The sequence below is a fragment of the Salvelinus namaycush genome, chromosome 15 (genome assembly GCF_016432855.1).
Source record: "Salvelinus namaycush isolate Seneca chromosome 15, SaNama_1.0, whole genome shotgun sequence".
Classification (NCBI taxonomy): Eukaryota; Metazoa; Chordata; class Actinopteri; order Salmoniformes; family Salmonidae; genus Salvelinus; species Salvelinus namaycush.
The window spans coordinates 7,450,847-7,469,146 of NC_052321.1; the positions used below are offsets into that span (position 1 = coordinate 7,450,847).

Below are 18,300 nucleotides of genomic sequence, written 5' to 3' on the forward strand. Positions count from 1 at the left end.
AGACGTGTGGTGGAGGGAGGAGACAGTGGTGGTGGAGGGAGGAGACAGTGGTGGTGGAGGGAGGAGACAAGGGTGGTGGAGGGAGGAGACAGGGATGGTGGAGGGAGGAGACAGGGGTGGTGGAGGGAGGAGACAGGGGTGGTGGAGGGAGGAGACAGGGGTGATGGAGGGAGGAGACAGGGGTGGTGGAGGGAGGAGACAGGGGTGGTGGAGGGAGGAGACAGGGGTGGTGGAGGGAGGAGACATGTGACAATAGATTACGATAACAGGAACTGGATAGTGTGAGTATACAGTGTATTTACAGCCATTGATTGGCGAGGAGAAGAGTAGTAATTGCTTGATTAACAGGAGGGGAGGAGACTTAAATTGTTCCAGGTGTGGTTTTTCCTGGAGAACATTAGTTGTGATACTTAACACCATTTGTAGCCAGACTACTTGAATATCATGAATCATCAGACAGATCAGTGCAGACGACCATTCTGCTTTCTGACGAAAGACAACGAACTTCTGACCTCTTAACCCCTGACCTCTTAACCGTGTGCGTTGTAGCCCGAGGCCATCAGTGGTTCCTCCAGAATGAAGGGGGGCAGTGCCACCAAGATCCTACTGGAGTCCGTCCTGGCAGCCGCACACACAGCTGCCTTTACCAACACACACGTCACACGCAGGTTTTAGTCACACACACACACACGCATCCCTCACACCTGCAAACAAACAAACGTGCACGTTAAGTATATTGAAAACACAGAAATACATCCATAAACTGTGTTTCAGCCGTGTGTGTATCTGTGTGTATCTGTGTGTGTATCTGTGTGTATCCGTGTGTATCTGTGTGTATCTGTGTGTGTATCTGTGTGTATCTGTGTGTATCTGTGTGTATCTGTGTGTGTGTGTGTGTGTGTGTGTGTTGGTGTTCTACAGAGTTCTCCTGGACATGATGAGAGGATATGAGAGAGTCTACAGTGTCACCTACAGTCACAGTGATCAGATAGCAACACTGCTACAGACCGCAGGACTCAGGTACGACAACATCAGACAAACATCAGGAAAACATCAGACAAACATCAGACAAACATCAGACAAACATCAGACAAACATCAGACAAACATCAGACAAACATCAGACAAACATCAGACAAACATCAGACAAACATCAGGCAAACATCAGGCAAACATCAGACAAACATCAGACAAACATCAGACAAACATCAGACAAACATCAGACAAACATCAGACAAACCTCAAACAAACATCAGACAAACATCAGGCAAACCTCAGGAAAACATCAGACAAACATCAGACAAACATCAGACAAACATCAGACAAACATCAGGAAAACATCAGACAAACATCAGACAAACATCAGACAAACATCAGACAAACATCTGACAAACATCTGACAAACATCAGACAAACATCAGACAAACCTCAGACAAACCTCAGACAAACATCAGACAAACATCAGACAAACCTCAGACAAACATCAGGCAAACATCAGACAAACATCAGACAAACATCAGACAAACATCAGACAAACATCAGGCAAACATCAGACAAACATCAGACAAACCTCAGACAAACATCAGACAAACATCAGGCAAACTTCTGTGGTTAAAAACACCAAGATAGACCATGTTCTTTGGTTGTGTGTGTGTGTGTGTGTGTGTGTGTGTGTGTGTGTGTGTGTGTGTGTGTGTGTGTGTGTGTGTGTGTGTGTGTGTGTCTGTGTGTGTGTGTGTGTGTGTGTGTGTGTGTGTGTGTGTGTGTGTGTGTGTGTGTGTGTTTCAGCTTGCAGTGTGGTGGGCGTGTTTGTTACCTGTCCTGGGGGTCTCTAGGTTTAGTGGGACTCATCGATGCCAGCGAGTGTATCCCGACATTCGGAGCAGGTGAGTGTGTTTGCGGACAGGGTATCCTGACATTAGGAGCAGGTGAGTGTGTTTGAGGACAGGGTATCCTGACATTAGGAGCAGGTGAGTGTGTTTGAGGACAGGGTATCCTGACATTAGGAGCAGGTGAGTGTGTTTGAGGACAGGGTATCCTGACATTAGGAGCAGGTGAGTGTGTTTGAGGACAGGGTATCCTGACATTAGGAGCAGGTGAGTGTGTTTGAGGACAGGGTATCCCGGCATTAGGAGCAGGTGAGTGTGTTTGAGGACAGGGTATCCCGGCATTAGGAGCAGGTGAGTGTGTTTGAGGACAGGGTATCCTGACATTAGGAGCAGGTGAGTGTGTTTGAGGACAGGGTATCCTGACATTAGGAGCAGGTGAGTGTGTTTGAGGACAGGGTATCCTGACATTCGGAGCAGGTGAGTGTGTTTGAGGACAGGGTATCCCGACATTAGGAGCAGGTGAGTGTGTTTGAGGACAGGGTATCCCGGCATTAGGAGCAGGTGAGTGTGTTTGAGGACAGGGTATCCTGACATTAGGAGCAGGTGAGTGTGTTTGAGGACAGGGTATCCCGACATTAGGAGCAGGTGAGTATGTTTTAGGACAGGTTATCCCGACATTAGGAGCAGGTGAGTATGTTTGAGGACAGGGAGAGGCGATAGTGGACTATTACAGGGACACGATACAGACCAAACCATAGACACTACATTGGATGTGTGTTAGTGATTGTGAAGTAAATACCCAATTACTGTGTGTGTCTGTGTGTGTGTGTGTGTGTCTGTGTGTGTGTGTGTGTGTGTGTGTGTGTGTGTGTGTGTGTGTGTGTGTGTGTGTGTGTGTGTGTGTGTGTGTGTGTGTGTGTGTGTGTGTGTCAGACTATGAGGACATCCGAGGCTTCACCAGTGGAGGATACCAGGACATGGACAACATAGAGGGAGACCTCACATCGCTGGTACAGTATTACTGTTGGTGACATCACTGGTACAGTTTTACTGTTGGTGACATCACCGGTACAGTACTACTGTTGGTGACATCACCGGTAAAGACCTACTGTTGGTGACATCACCGGTAAAGACCTACTGTTGGTGACATCACCGGTACAGTACTACTGTTGGTGACATCACTGGTACAGAACTACTGTTGGTGACATCACTGGTACAGTATTACTGTTGGTGACATCACTGGTACAGTATTACTGTTGGTGACATCACTGGTACAGTATTACTGTTGGTGACATCACTGGTACAGTATTACTGTTGGTGACATCACTGGTACAGTATTACTGTTGGTGACATCACTGGTACAGTATTACTGTTGGTGACATCACTGGTACAAATCTACTGTTGGTGACATCACTGGTACAGAACTACTGTTGGTGACATCACTGGTACAGTACTACTGTTGGTGACATCACTGGTAGAGTACTACTGTTGGTGACATCACCGGTACAGTACTACTGTTGGTGACATCACCGGTACAGTACTACTGTTGGTGACATCACTGGAACAGAACTACTGTTGGTGACATCACTGGTACAGTACTGCTGTTGGTGACATCATAAGGACAGTACTACTGTTGGTGACATCACTGGTACAGTATTACTGTTGGTGACATCACTGGTACAGAACTACTGTTGGTGACATCACTGGTACAGTACTACTGTTGGTGACATCACTGGTACAGAACTACTGTTGGTGACATCACCGGTACAGTTTTACTGTTGGTGACATCGCTGGTACAGTACTACTGTTGGTGACATCACCGGTACAGTAGTACTGTTGGTGACATCACCAGTACAGTACTACTGTTGGTGACATCACCGGTACAGTACTACTGTTGGTGACATCACCGGTACAGTATTACTGTTGGTGACATCACCGGTACAGTACTACTGTTGGTGACATCACCGGTACAGTATTACTGTTGGTGACATCACCGGTACAGTACTACTGTTGGTGACATCACCGGTACAGTATTACTGTTGGTGACATCACCGGTACAGTATTACTGTTGGTGACATCACCGGTACAGTACTACTGTTGGTGACATCACCGGTACAGTATTACTGTTGGTGACATCACCGGTACAGTTTTACTGTTGGTGACATCACCGGTACAGTTTTACTGTTGGTGACATCACCGGTAAAGACCTACTGTTGGTGACATCACCGGTAAAGACCTACTGTTGGTGACATCACCGGTACAGTACTACTGTTGGTGACATCACTGGTACAGAACTACTGTTGGTGACATCACTGGTACAGTATTACTGTTGGTGACATCACTGGTACAGTATTACTGTTGGTGACATCACTGGTACAGTATTACTGTTGGTGACATCACTGGTACAGTATTACTGTTGGTGACATCACTGGTACAGTATTACTGTTGGTGACATCACTGGTACAGTATTACTGTTGGTGACATCACTGGTACAAATCTACTGTTGGTGACATCACTGGTACAGAACTACTGTTGGTGACATCACTGGTACAGTATTACTGTTGGTGACATCACTGGTACAGAACTACTGTTGGTGACATCACTGGTAGAGTACTACTGTTGGTGACATCACTGGTACAGTACTACTGTTGGTGACATCACCGGTACAGTACTACTGTTGGTGACATCACTGGAACAGAACTACTGTTGGTGACATCACTGGTACAGTATTACTGTTGGTGACATCACTGGTAGAGTACTACTGTTGGTGACATCACTGGTACAGTACTACTGTTGGTGACATCACCGGTACAGTACTACTGTTGGTGACATCACCGGTACAGTACTACTGTTGGTGACATCACTGGTACAGAACTACTGTTGGTGACAACACTGGTACAGTATTACTGTTGGTGACATCACTGGTACAGTATTACTGTTGGTGACATCACTGGTACAGTATTACTGTTGGTGACATCACTGGTACAGTATTACTGTTGGTGACATCACTGGTACAAATCTACTGTTGGTGACATCACTGGTACAGAACTACTGTTGGTGACATCACTGGTACAGTATTACTGTTGGTGACATCACTGGTACAGAACTACTGTTGGTGACATCACTGGTAGAGTACTACTGTTGGTGAAATCACTGGAACAGAACTACTGTTGGTGACATCACTGGTACAGTACTACTGTTGGTGACATCACCGGTACAGTACTACTGTTGGTGAAATCACTGGAACAGAACTACTGTTGGTGACATCACTGGTATAGTACTGCTGTTGGTGACATCATAAGGACAGTACTACTGTTGGTGACATCACTGGTACAGTATTACTGTTGGTGACATCACTGGTACAGAACTACTGTTGGTGACATCACTGGTACAGTACTACTGTTGGTGACATCACTGGTACAGAACTACTGTTGGTGACATCACCGGTACAGTTTTACTGTTGGTGACATCGCTGGTACAGTACTACTGTTGGTGACATCACCGGTACAGTATTACTGTTGGTGACATCACCGGTACAGTACTACTGTTGGTGACATCACCGGTACAGTATTACTGTTGGTGACATCACCGGTACAGTACTACTGTTGGTGACATCACCGGTACAGTATTACTGTTGGTGACATCACCGGTACAGTACTACTGTTGGTGACATCACCGGTACAGTATTACTGTTGGTGACATCACCGGTACAGTACTACTGTTGGTGACATCACCGGTACAGTATTACTGTTGGTGACATCACCGGTACAGTACTACTGTTGGTGACATCACCGGGCCAATTTTACTGTTGGTGACATCACTTGTACAGTATTACTGTTGGTGACATCACTGGTACACAGCTACTGTTGGTGACATCACTGGTACAGTATTACTGTTGGTGACATCACCGGTACAGTATTACTGTTGGTGACATCACCGGTACAGTTTTACTGTTGGTGACATCACTTGTACAGTATTACTGTTGGTGACATCACTGGTACAGAGCTACTGTTGGTGACATCACTGGTACAGTATTACTGTTGGTGACATCACCGGTACAGTACTACTGTTGGTGACATCACCGGTACAGTACTACTGTTGGTGACATCACTGGTACAGTACTACTGTTGGTGACATCACTGGTACAGTACTACCCGTTCATCATGAGGCAGGAAAGACTGCCAAGCTGTCAGCTAAAGCGAGACCATGAGTCATGGGCAATATATTTACCAGAGAGAGAGAGAGAGCTGACACACTTATTTTATTACCATATCTTCTAACTGTGTGTGTGTGTGTGTGTGTGTGTGTGTGTGTGTGTGTGTGTGTGTGTGTGTGTGTGTGTGTGTGTGTGTGTGTGTGTGTGTGTGTGTGTGTGTGTGTGTGTGTGTGTGTGTGTGTTTCCAGGGATCCCAGTTCTGTGTAGCCCATGAGGACTTTGTGAGTCTGGTTCTGCCTACTTTAAGTGACAGAGACACCGTCCTACTGCTGTACACATGTCATGGTGAGCCTACTGAGCTAAAGCCTGGGCACTAACACATGTCCTTGGGTCTCAGACAAGGTTACTAACAATTGGTGAGCATAAACAATGTCTACAGTGTTTGGTCGGATACAATCCGATCGCTTTTAAAGGAAAGGTTGCACAATATATATTGCACAAATCTAACAATGTAGATTGATTATAATCTATCTAAAACAGCAGAAGTTTATAATTTCACAATTTATCAAACAATTCATATACCAACATTTTGGCTTTGACATCAAGAAAGGGACAGCCTGCTGGTGGCTTCAGTGGTCGAGTCCAAATCTACTGGCCAATCTACGGACCAATCTACGGACCAATCTACGGGCCAATCTACGGGCCAATCTACGGGCCAATCTACGGACCAATCTACGGACCAATCTACGGACCAATCTACGGACCAATCTACGGGCCAATCTACGGGCCAATCTACGGGCCAATCTACGGGCCAATCTTCAGGTCAAATCTACGGGCCAATCTACGGGCCAATCTACGGGCCAATCTACGGACCAATCTACGGGCCAATCTACGGGCCAATCTACGGGCCAATCTACTGGCCAATCTACGGGCCAATCTACGGGTCAATCTACGGGTCAATCTACGGGCCAATCTACGGACCAATCTACGGGCCAATCTACAGGCCAATCTACAGGCCAATCTACTGGCCAATCTACTGGTCAATCTACTGGTCAATCTACTGGCCAATCTACGGGCCAATATACGGGCCAATCTACGGGCCAATCTACGGGCCAATCTACGGGCCAATCTACGGGCCAATCTACGGACCAATCTACGGACCAGGGTTCTGGTCTAGAAGCACGGTTATGAGTGCTCATACAGTTTTGCTTCTGTACTGCAGTTTAACTGACGCCCGGTCCAGCAATACAATTTCCATAGACGGCTACATAGAGAAGACAGATGAGAAAATTCCTAAAAAGACACTTTAGCCATTACTTTCGTCCACAAATCATCATTAATTTGTACGTACACTGAGTGGACAAAGCATTAGGAACACCTGCTCTTTCCATGACAGACTGACCAGGTGAATCCAGGCTATGATCCCCTTATTGACGACACTTGTTAAATCCACTTCAATCAGTGTAGATGAAGGGGAGGAGACGGGTTAAAGAAGGATGTTTAAGCCTTGAGACAACAGACATGGATTGTGTATGTGTGCCATTCAGAGGGTGAATAGGCAAGACAAAATATTTCATTGCCTTTGAATGGGGTATGGTAGTAGGTGCCAGTCGCACCGGTTAAGTGTGTCAAAAACTGCAACGCTGCTGGGTTTTTCACGCTCAACAGTTTCCCGTGTGTATCAAGAATGGTCCACCACCCAAAGGACATCCAGCCAACTTGACACAACTGTAGGGAAAGATTGGAGTCAACATGGGCCAGCATCCCTGTGAAACGCTTTCGACACCTTGTAGAGTCCATACCCCAACAAATAGAGGCTGTTCTGAGGGCAAAAGGGGGTGCAATGCAATATTAGGAAGGTGTTCCTATTGTTTTGTACACTCAGTGTACTGTATATAGACAGTTTTGACTTTGTGGCTGTGTTATCTAGTGAAAACCATGTGAGCGTGAGTAGATTACCTTGAAAACACCGGTGGACATCTTGGATGTAGTGTCCAGATCTTATTGTACCTCAGTGAGGCGAATCGGCTAAGTAGGTACTAAAGTGCCCGAAGACTGTCATGTTACGTCGCTAGTCGATGATAAAAAAAAAAACGAAGATAGCTAGCTATCTAAGTGCACCGGGCCATGCAAAAGGAACTGGCCCACTCGGATCTGGCATCTGGTTGCCCTTGATCATCGCTGTTCCATTGCGTTACACATAGGAGTCATTGGACGAAAGCGTCTTCTGTACAAGGGTAGTTTTGTTTAAGTGACCCAACGCTCAGTCTGAACATTAACACAGAGTCGCTCGCGGTTAAGATTTTTGTGAGAAATAATTTTCTGAAAACAATAGGTTAAATTACTACACACCTTTTTATAGGGTTAGTGTTCCCAAACGGCCGTATCTCCATGTTACAGCGCTTGTTTACGGAAGACAGACGGAAGACAAGAGGCGACCACCTGTGTGTAAGCGTAACTCGGGAAGTGTAGCTGAAATGTAGTTTGGTTATATGGAGGCACCCAAAGCTGTATGGATCTGTACCTGCTGCAGTGTAGTTTAGTAGGATGGAGGCTGTATGGATCTCTACCTGCTGCAGTGTAGTTTAGTAGGATGGAGGCTGTATGGATCTGTACCTGCTGCAGTGTAGTTTAGTAGGATGGAGGCTGTATGGATCTCTACCTGCTGCAGTGTAGTTTAGTAGGATGGAGGCTGTATGGATCTGTACCTGCTGCAGTGTAGTGTAGTAGGATGGAGGCTGTATGGATCTGTACCAGCTGCAGTGTAGTTTAGTAGGATGGAGGCTGTATGGATCTGTACCTGCTGCAGTGTAGTTTAGTAGGATGGATGCTGTATGGATCTGTACCTGCTGCAGTGTAGTTTAGTAGGATGGAGGCTGTATGGATCTGTACCTGCTGCAGTGTAGTTTAGTAGGATGGAGGCTGTATGGATCTGTACCTGCTGCAGTGTAGTTTAGTAGGATGGAGGCTGTATGGATCTGTACCTGCTGCAGTGTAGTTTAGTAGGATGGAGGCTGTATGGATCTCTACCTGCTGCAGTGTAGTTTAGTAGGATGGAGGCTGTATGGATCTGTACCTGCTGCAGTGTAGTGTAGTAGGATGGAGGCTGTATGGATCTGTACCAGCTGCAGTGTAGTTTAGTAGGATGGAGGCTGTATGGATCTGTACCTGCTGCAGTGTAGTTTAGTAGGATGGATGCTGTATGGATCTGTACCTGCTGCAGTGTAGTTTAGTAGGATGGAGGCTGTATGGATCTGTACCTGCTGCAGTGTAGTGTAGTAGGATGGAGGCTGTATGGATCTGTACCTGCTGCAGTGTAGTTTAGTAGGATGGAGGCTGTATGGATCTGTACCTGCTGCAGTGTAGTTTAGTAGGATGGAGGCTGTATGGATCTGTACCTGCTGCAGTGTAGTGTAGTAGGATGGAGGCTGTATGGATCTGTACCTGCTGCAGTGTAGTTTAGTAGGATGGATGCTGTATGGATCTGTACCTGCTGCAGTGTAGTTTAGTAGGATGGAGGCTGTATGGATCTGTACCTGCTGCAGTGTAGTGTAGTAGGATGGAGGCTGTATGGATCTGTACCTGCTGCAGTGTAGTTTAGTAGGATGGAGGCTGTATGGATCTGTACCAGCTGCAGTGTAGTTTAGTAGGATGGAGGCTGTATGGATCTGTAACTGCTACAGTGTAGTGTAGTAGGATGGAGGCTGTATGGATCTGTACCTGCTGCAGTGTAGTTTAGTAGGATGGAGGCTGTATGGATCTCTACCTGCTGCAGTGTAGTTTAGTAGGATGGAGGCTGTATGGATCTGTACCTGCTGCAGTGTAGTGTAGTAGGATGGAGGCTGTATGGATCTGTACCAGCTGCAGTGTAGTTTAGTAGGATGGAGGCTGTATGGATCTGTACCTGCTGCAGTGTAGTTTAGTAGGATGGATGCTGTATGGATCTGTACCTGCTGCAGTGTAGTTTAGTAGGATGGAGGCTGTATGGATCTGTACCTGCTGCAGTGTAGTGTAGTAGGATGGAGGCTGTATGGATCTGTACCTGCTGCAGTGTAGTTTAGTAGGATGGAGGCTGTATGGATCTGTACCTGCTGCAGTGTAGTTTAGTAGGATGGAGGCTGTATGGATCTGTACCTGCTGCAGTGTAGTGTAGTAGGATGGAGGCTGTATGGATCTGTACCTGCTGCAGTGTAGTTTAGTAGGATGGATGCTGTATGGATCTGTACCTGCTGCAGTGTAGTTTAGTAGGATGGAGGCTGTATGGATCTGTACCTGCTGCAGTGTAGTGTAGTAGGATGGAGGCTGTATGGATCTGTACCTGCTGCAGTGTAGTTTAGTAGGATGGAGGCTGTATGGATCTGTACCAGCTGCAGTGTAGTTTAGTAGGATGGAGGCTGTATGGATCTGTAACTGCTACAGTGTAGTGTAGTAGGATGGAGGCTGTATGGATCTGTACCTGCTGCAGTGTAGTTTAGTAGGATGGAGGCTGTATGGATCTCTACCTGCTGCAGTGTAGTGTAGTAGGATGGAGGCTGTATGGATCTGTACCCGCTGCAGTGTAGTGTAGTAGGATGGAGGCTGTATGGATCTGTACCTGCTGCAGTGTAGTTTAGTAGGATGGAGGCTGTATGGATCTGTACCTGCTGCAGTGTAGTTTAGTAGGATGGAGGCTGTATGGATCTGTACCTGCTGCAGTGTAGTTTAGTAGGATGGAGGCTGTATGGATCTGTACCAGCTGCAGTGTAGTGTAGTAGGATGGAGGCTGTATGGATCTGTACCTGCTGCAGTGTAGTTTAGTAGGATGGAGGCTGTATGGATCTATACCTGCTGCAGTGTAGTTTAGTAGGATGGAGGCTGTATGGATCTCTACCTGCTGCAGTGTAGTTTAGTAGGATGGATGCTGTATGGATCTGTACCTGCTGCAGTGTAGTTTAGTAGGATGGAGGCTGTATGGATCTGTACCTGCTGCAGTGTAGTTTAGTAGGATGGAGGCTGTATGGATCTGTACCTGCTGCAGTGTAGTTTAGTAGGATGGATGCTGTATGGATCTGTACCTGCTACAGTGTAGTTTAGTAGGATGGAGGCTGTATGGATCTCTACCTGCTGCAGTGTAGTTTAGTAGGATGGATGCTGTATGGATCTGTACCTGCTGCAGTGTAGTTTAGTAGGATGGAGGCTGTATGGATCTGTACCTGCTGCAGTGTAGTTTAGTAGGATGGATGCTGTATGGATCTGTACCTGCTGCAGTGTAGTTTAGTAGGATGGAGGCTGTATGGATCTGTACCTGCTGCAGTGTAGTTTAGTAGGATGGAGGCTGTATGGATCTGTACCTGCTGCAGTGTAGTTTAGTAGGATGGAGGCTGTATGGATCTGTACCTGCTGCAGTGTAGTTTAGTAGGATGGAGGCTATAGCTACCATCGGCCAACAACAGAGTTTTGCTAATAGCCTAAAGTGGCTATGCTAACAGCCAAATATCAAAAATATTTTTTTCTAAAACAATGAGGACTCGGTATGATGTGGGTCTTCACTATCGTATGTGGACAGTGGCTTCACTCCTGTTATGTGTTCACTCACGTGTTCTTCTCTTGACTTCACTTTTCAGAACGCTTTTCCGACATGACTTCGGTCAAATTCGAATAAAATATAAATTTGACCCAAAACACAAATGTAAAGTGACATGTCATATTGGGACTAAGTTGGAAGTAGGAAACCGATCAGAAGGTTTAACAGCAACCTAATTCTGCCGTCTTCCCTTTATTGAAGGCAATATTCCTGCAATTCCTCAGATTGAATTGCAGCCTCTCTGTCCCAGACAATGTCATCTGTTCTTGTTTAGATGACGTTGGTGAAGTAGAGAAGATGGCCCACAGAGTGAGAGAGAAGACCTCCAACCTCCACTCTCTCTATCACGGACTAGAGGGAGACTCCGCTGCTGTACGTCAATCAGTGTGTGTGTGTGTGTGTGTGTGTGTGTGTGTGTGTACGTACATGCGTGTGTTTGTTTTCCTGAGTAATTGCCTGTGTATGTGTGTGTGTGTGTTAACTGTGCTGTGTGTTTACAGGACAGCATTGCTCTCCTGTGTTCATCTGTCCTCAACATAACCTGGCCCTCCTCCTCTACTGTCCACATGGTACAACACATGACTTCAGTCAGTTCAATACAGATCTGCTTTTCTTCTGTTCATTCTCAACCTCTCAACTCATCTCTCCATATTGTTTTCTCTCTCTACCCCCACCCTCTCTCTCTCCCTCCCTCGCTCTCTCTCCCCTCTCTCTCTCTCTCTCTCTCTCCCCCCCTCGCTCTCTCTCCCCCCCTCCCTCTCTCTCTCTCTCTCTCTCTCCCCCCCTCGCTCTCTCTCCCCCCCTCCCTCTCTCTCTCTCTCTCTCTCTCCCCCCCCTCGCTCTCTCTCCCCTCTCTCTCTCCCCCCCCCCCTCCCTCTCTCTCTCTCTCTCTCTCTCCCCCCCCTCTCTCCCTCCCTCCCTCACTCCCTCCCCCAGCAGTGGGAGCTGTCCAGTAAGTTGGTGCTGAATGCTGTGAGTACAGGAAGTCACGTTTTAAAGGGAAAGATCTACAGGAACCACATGGTAGACCTACAGGTCACCAACAGCAAACTGTACCACAGGGCTATACACATATTGCAGGTACACAGGTCACCAACAGCAAACTGTACCACAGGGCTATACACATACTGCAGGTACACAGGTCACCAACAGCAAACTGTACCACAGGGCTATACACATACTGCAGGTACACAGGTCACCAACAGCAAACTGTAACCATCTCTCTCTCTGTAGAAGTTGTCAGATGTCTCCCTGACCCAGTGTGAGGAGGCACTATTGAAGGCCATCTATAATGTGGAACAACTACCAGAGGACATCACCTCAGCTGGGGTCACCACACACACACTCACCGCCAGCCGCAGGAAAAGGGTAAACAAACACACACACACTCACCGCCAGCCGCCGGAACAGGGTAAACAAACAAACACACACACACACACACACACACACACACACACACACACACACACACACACACACACACACACACACACACACACACACACACACACACACACACACACACACACACACAAAACCCGCAGCATGTGACAGGGGCAACAGTCCATTACAGATTACAAAGGAAGACCCAGCCGTGATCTGCCCAACAATTCCTCTCCACCAGATAAACTCATTGCATTTTATGCACGCTTTAACAATAATAACAGTGTGTTGGGTCTGAGGGCCGCCACCGACCCAGAAGATTGGGTGATCTCGCTCTCCGAGGCCGACATGAGTAAAGTCTTTAATCAGGTCAGTACCCACAAGGCCGGCGGGGCCCAATGTTATTCCAGGGTGCGTTCTCAGATCACGTCCCAGTCTGTAATCCCCACGTGTTTTAAGATGACCACCATCATTCAAATCAAATCAAACGTTATTAGTCACATGCGCCGAATACAACAAGTGTAGACTTTACCGCGAAATGCTTTACTTACAAGCCGTTAACCAACAGTGCAGTTCAAGAAGAAGAAAATATTTACCAAGTAGACTCAAATAAAAAGTAATAATAGAAAGTAATACAATAAGAATAACATTTCCTGTTCCTAAGAACTCTAAGGCTTCATGCCACAATGACTACCACCCTGTAGCACTCACATCTGTAATCATGAAGTGCTTTGAGAGGCTCGTTATGGCACACATCAACTCCACCATCCCAGACACCCTAGAACAATTCCAATTAGCATACCGCCCCAACAGATCCATGGAGGACACAATCTCAAGTTGCACTCCACACTGCCCTCACCCACCTAGATACGAGGAATAACTCAACTCAGCAAAAAAAGAAAAGTCCCTTTTTCAGGACCCTGTCTTTCAAAGATAATTTGTAAAAATCCAAATAACTTCACAGATCTTCATTGTAAAAGGTTTAAACACTGTTTCCCATGCTTGTTCAATGAACCATAAACAATTAATGAACATGCACCTGTGGAACGTTCGTTAAGACGCTAACAACTTACAGACGGTAGGCAATTAAGGTCACAGTTATGAAAACTTAGGACACTAAAGAGGCCTTTCTACTGACTCTGAAAAACATCAAAAGAAAGATGCCCGGGGTCCCTGCTCATTTGTGTAAACGTGCCTTAGGCATGCTGCTAGGAGGCATGAGGACTGCAGATGTGGCCAGGGCAATAAATTGCAATATCTGTACTGTGAGACGCCTAAGACAGAGCTACAGGGAGACAGGACGGACAGCTGATGGTCCTCGCAGTGGCAGACCACGTGTAATAACACCTGCACAGGATCGGTACATCCGAACATCACACCTGCGGGACAGGTACAGGATGGCAACAACAACTGCCCGAGTTACATCTGGAACGCACAATCCCTCCATCAGTGCTCAAACTGTCCGCAATAGGCAGTTTGAAAACTTGACGAGTCACGGTTTTGCTCACCAGGGGTGATGGTCGGATTCGCGTTTATCGTCGAGGGAATGAGCATTACACCGAGGCCTGTACTCTGGAGCGGGATCGATTTGGAGGTGGAGGGTCCGTCATTGTCTGGGGCGGTGTGTCACAGCATCATCGGACTGAGCTTGTTGTCATTGCAGGCAATCTCAACGCTGTGCGTTACAGGGAAGACATCCTCCTCCCTCATGTGGTACCCTTCCTGCAGGCTCATCCTGACATGACCCTCCAGCATGACAATGCCACCAGCCATACTGCTCATTCTGTGCGTGATTTCCTGCAAGACAGGAATGTCAGTGTTCTGCCATGACCAGCGAAGAGCCCGGATCTCAATCCCATTGAGCACGTCTGGGACTTGTTGGATCGGAGGGTGAGGGCTAGGGCCATTCCCCCCAGAAATGTCTCGGAACTTGCCGGTGCCATGGTGGAAGAGTGGAGTAACATCTCACAGCAAGAACTGGCAAATCTGGTGCAGTCCATGAGGAGGAGATGCACTGCAGTACTTAATGCAGCTGGTGGCCACACCAGTTACTGACTGTTACTTTTGATTTTGACCCCTCCCCTTTGTTCAGGGACACATTATTCAATTTCTGTTAGTCACATGTCTGTGGAACTTGTTCAGTTTCTGTCTCAGTTTTTGAATCTTGTTATGTTCATACAAATATTTACACATGTTAAGTTTGCTGAAAATAAACACAGTTGACAGTGAGAGGACGTTTCTTGGCAGGCCTTATCACCGGCAACAATTAGACAGCCTACAGGGAGGTCAGTGACCTGGTAGTGTGGTGCCGGAACAATAACCTCTCCCTCAGTCAATAAGACCAAGGAGCTGTTTGTGGACAACAGGAAACGGGGGGACGAGAACGCCCTCATCCACATCGACGGGGCTGCAGTGGAGCGGGTCGAGAGCTTCAAGTTCCTCAGTGTTCACATGCGCACAGTCGTGACGAAGGAGCGACAGCACCTCTTCCCCCTCAGGAGGTGGAAAGGTTTGGCATGGGCCCTCAAATCCTCAAAATGTTCTACAATGGTACCATTGAGAGCATCTTGACTGGCCGCATCACTGCTTGTTATGGCAATAGCACCGCCCTCGATCACGCGGACAGCCCAGTACATCACTGGGGCCGAGCTCCCTGACATCCAGGACCTCTATATCAGGCGGTGTGAAAGGAAAGCCCGGTAAATTGTTAAAGACTCCAGCCATCCAAGCTATCGACTGTTCTCTCTGCCTCTGCATGGCAAGCGGCACCGTGCATCAAGTCTGAAACCAACAGACTCCCGAAGAGCTAGTAGCCGTAACACTGATAAATAGCTAACTAAATATCAGAGTTGACGTTTTTATCTTATTCTTATCTTTGCACTGCACACTCACAGGGCCCTGTGAGTGTGCAGTGCAATACTCTAACACACACACACATACACACAGTCACTTCAACACACACACACACACACACACACACACACACACACACACACACACACACACACACACACACACACACACACACACACACACACACACACACACACACACACACACACACACACACACACACACACACACACAGATACTCCAACACACATACACACAGTCACTCCAACACACACACACACACACACACACACACACACAAACACTTACTCCATCGTTTACTCGCTCATATATAATATACACATACATTTATACTGACTCTACACACACCCACTCACATACAATCATCATAGACGCTGCTGCTACTCTGTTTATCATATATCCTGATGCCTAGTCACTTTACCCATATACATATCTACCTCCATCACTCCAGTATCCCTGCACATTGTTAATATGATTCTAGAACTGACCCTGTATATAGTCACCTTCCCCCTATACATATCTATCTCCATCACTCCAGTATCCCTGTACATTGTTAATATGGTACTGACCCTGTATATAGTCACCTTACCCCTATACATATCTACCTCCATCACTCCAGTATCCCTGTACATTGTTAATATGGTACTGACCCTGTATATAGTCACCTTCCCCCTATACATATCTACCTCCATCACTCCAGTATCCCTGTACATTGTTAATATGGTACTGACCCTGTATATAGTCACCTTCCCCCTATACATATCTACCTCCATCACTCCAGTATCCCTGTACATTGTTAATATGGTACTGACCCTGTATATAGTATGATTACCCCTATACATATCTACCTCCATCACTCCAGTATCCCTCCACATTGTAAATATGATACTAGAACTGACCCTGTATATAGTATGATTACCCCTATACATATCTACCTCCATCACTCCAGTATCCCTGTACATTGTAAATACTGGTACTGGAACTGACCCTGTATATAGTATGCTTCATTGGAGACTGCTGAGGGGAAGACGGCTCATAATAAAGGCTGGAATGGAGGGAATGGAATGGTAAACAAATGAAAACCATGTTTTTGATACCATTCCACTTACTCCATTCCAGCCTTTATTATGAGCTGTCCTGTCATCAGCAGCCTCCACTGGTATGCTTACTTTGTGTTCTACTTTCTTGTTTTTTATATCTTCTGTGTTTTTCTTCTACCTTGTTATTTTTAGTGCTACATTGTTATTGATTACTGCATTGTTGGGGTTAGAGTTCGCAAGAAAAGCATTTCACTGTACTTGTGCATGTGACATTCAAACTTGAAACAGTGACACAAACACACCGCTATCTGTCTGTCAATTGCTAACCTGTGTGTTTTCCAATTCTCTCTCTCCCTCTCCCGTCTGTCTCTATATGTCTCTCTCTCTCCTGTCTCTCTCTCTCCTCTGTCTCTCTCTCTGTCACTTCCTCTTCCCCCTTTTCTTTCTCTCTCTCTTTCTTTCTCTCTCTGTAGGTGGTCCCGCTGGCGTTGGTCTGTCTGCTGATTGGCTGCTCTCTCTCTGAGGCAGAGTCTCGTCTGGAGTCCCACCCAGTGGTGCGTGACGCTGTAGAGGCGTGTCTGACATCATCACAACATCTGACATCATCACCAGGAGACCAGACCTCCACAAACCAATGACTTCCTATAGTTGGAAACCTTTATGATACTGTAGTATTATACTATACTTTCATTAACTATAATTTAAGAATATGTTTTGATAAGATCAGTTCGTAACCTCTATAGGAATCTGGTGGATGTAACCTTAATCATTTATTAATCATTTATTAACATAACAAACACTACATAGTATGATGAACCTTCGGAAAGTATTCAGACCCACTGACATTTTTCACATTTTGTTACGTTACAGACTTATTCTAAAATGGATTAAAAAAAAGAAGTAAAATCAGCAATCTGTACACATAATGATGGTGAAAACAGGTTGGTAGAATGTTTGCAAATGTATTAAAAATAAAAAACAGAAATAGCTTATTTACATAAGTATTCAGACCCTTTGATATGAGACACGAAATTGAGCTCAGGTGCATCCTGTTTCCATTGATCATCCTTGAGATGTTTCTACAACTTGATTGGAGTTCACCTGTGGTAAATTCAATTGATTGGACATGATTTGGAAAGGCACACAGCTGTCTATATAAGGTCCCACAGTTGACAGTGCATGTCAGAGCAAAAACCAAGCAATGAGGTCAAAGGAATTGTCCATAGAGCTCTGAGACAGGATTGTGTCGAGGCACAGATCTGGGGAAGGGTACCAAAACATTTCTGTAGCATTGAAGGTCCCCAAGAACACGGTGGCCTCCATCATTCTTAAATGGAAGAAGTTTGGAACCACCAAGACTTTCCGAGAGCTGGCCGCCCGGGCAAACTGAGCAATCAGGGAGAAGGGCCTTGGTCAGAACCCGATGATCACTCTGACAGAGCTCCAGAGTTCCTCT

At 46.3% G+C, this 18,300-nt stretch overlaps 1 protein-coding gene across 3 annotated transcripts in view; it reads left to right on the plus strand.

Annotated features, from left to right (window-relative positions):
• Window positions 1-17,840, plus strand: part of gckr (glucokinase (hexokinase 4) regulator) — a 28,297-nt gene extending 10,457 nt beyond the window's left edge. The window contains exons 10-19 of one of the 3 annotated variants that reach the window (XM_039009281.1): window positions 550-668; window positions 922-1,020; window positions 1,788-1,885; window positions 2,762-2,838; window positions 6,233-6,329; window positions 11,822-11,919; window positions 12,048-12,116; window positions 12,484-12,582; window positions 12,636-12,733; window positions 12,781-12,912. In XM_039009281.1, the coding sequence (XP_038865209.1) occupies window positions 550-668; window positions 922-1,020; window positions 1,788-1,885; window positions 2,762-2,838; window positions 6,233-6,329; window positions 11,822-11,919; window positions 12,048-12,116; window positions 12,484-12,582; window positions 12,636-12,733; window positions 12,781-12,802 (876 nt within the window). In that variant the 3' untranslated portion in view covers window positions 12,803-12,912. The other 2 variants (XM_039009279.1, XR_005478196.1) reach the window with 2 other exon arrangements.
• The last annotated feature ends 460 nt before the right edge of the window (window positions 17,841-18,300 follow it).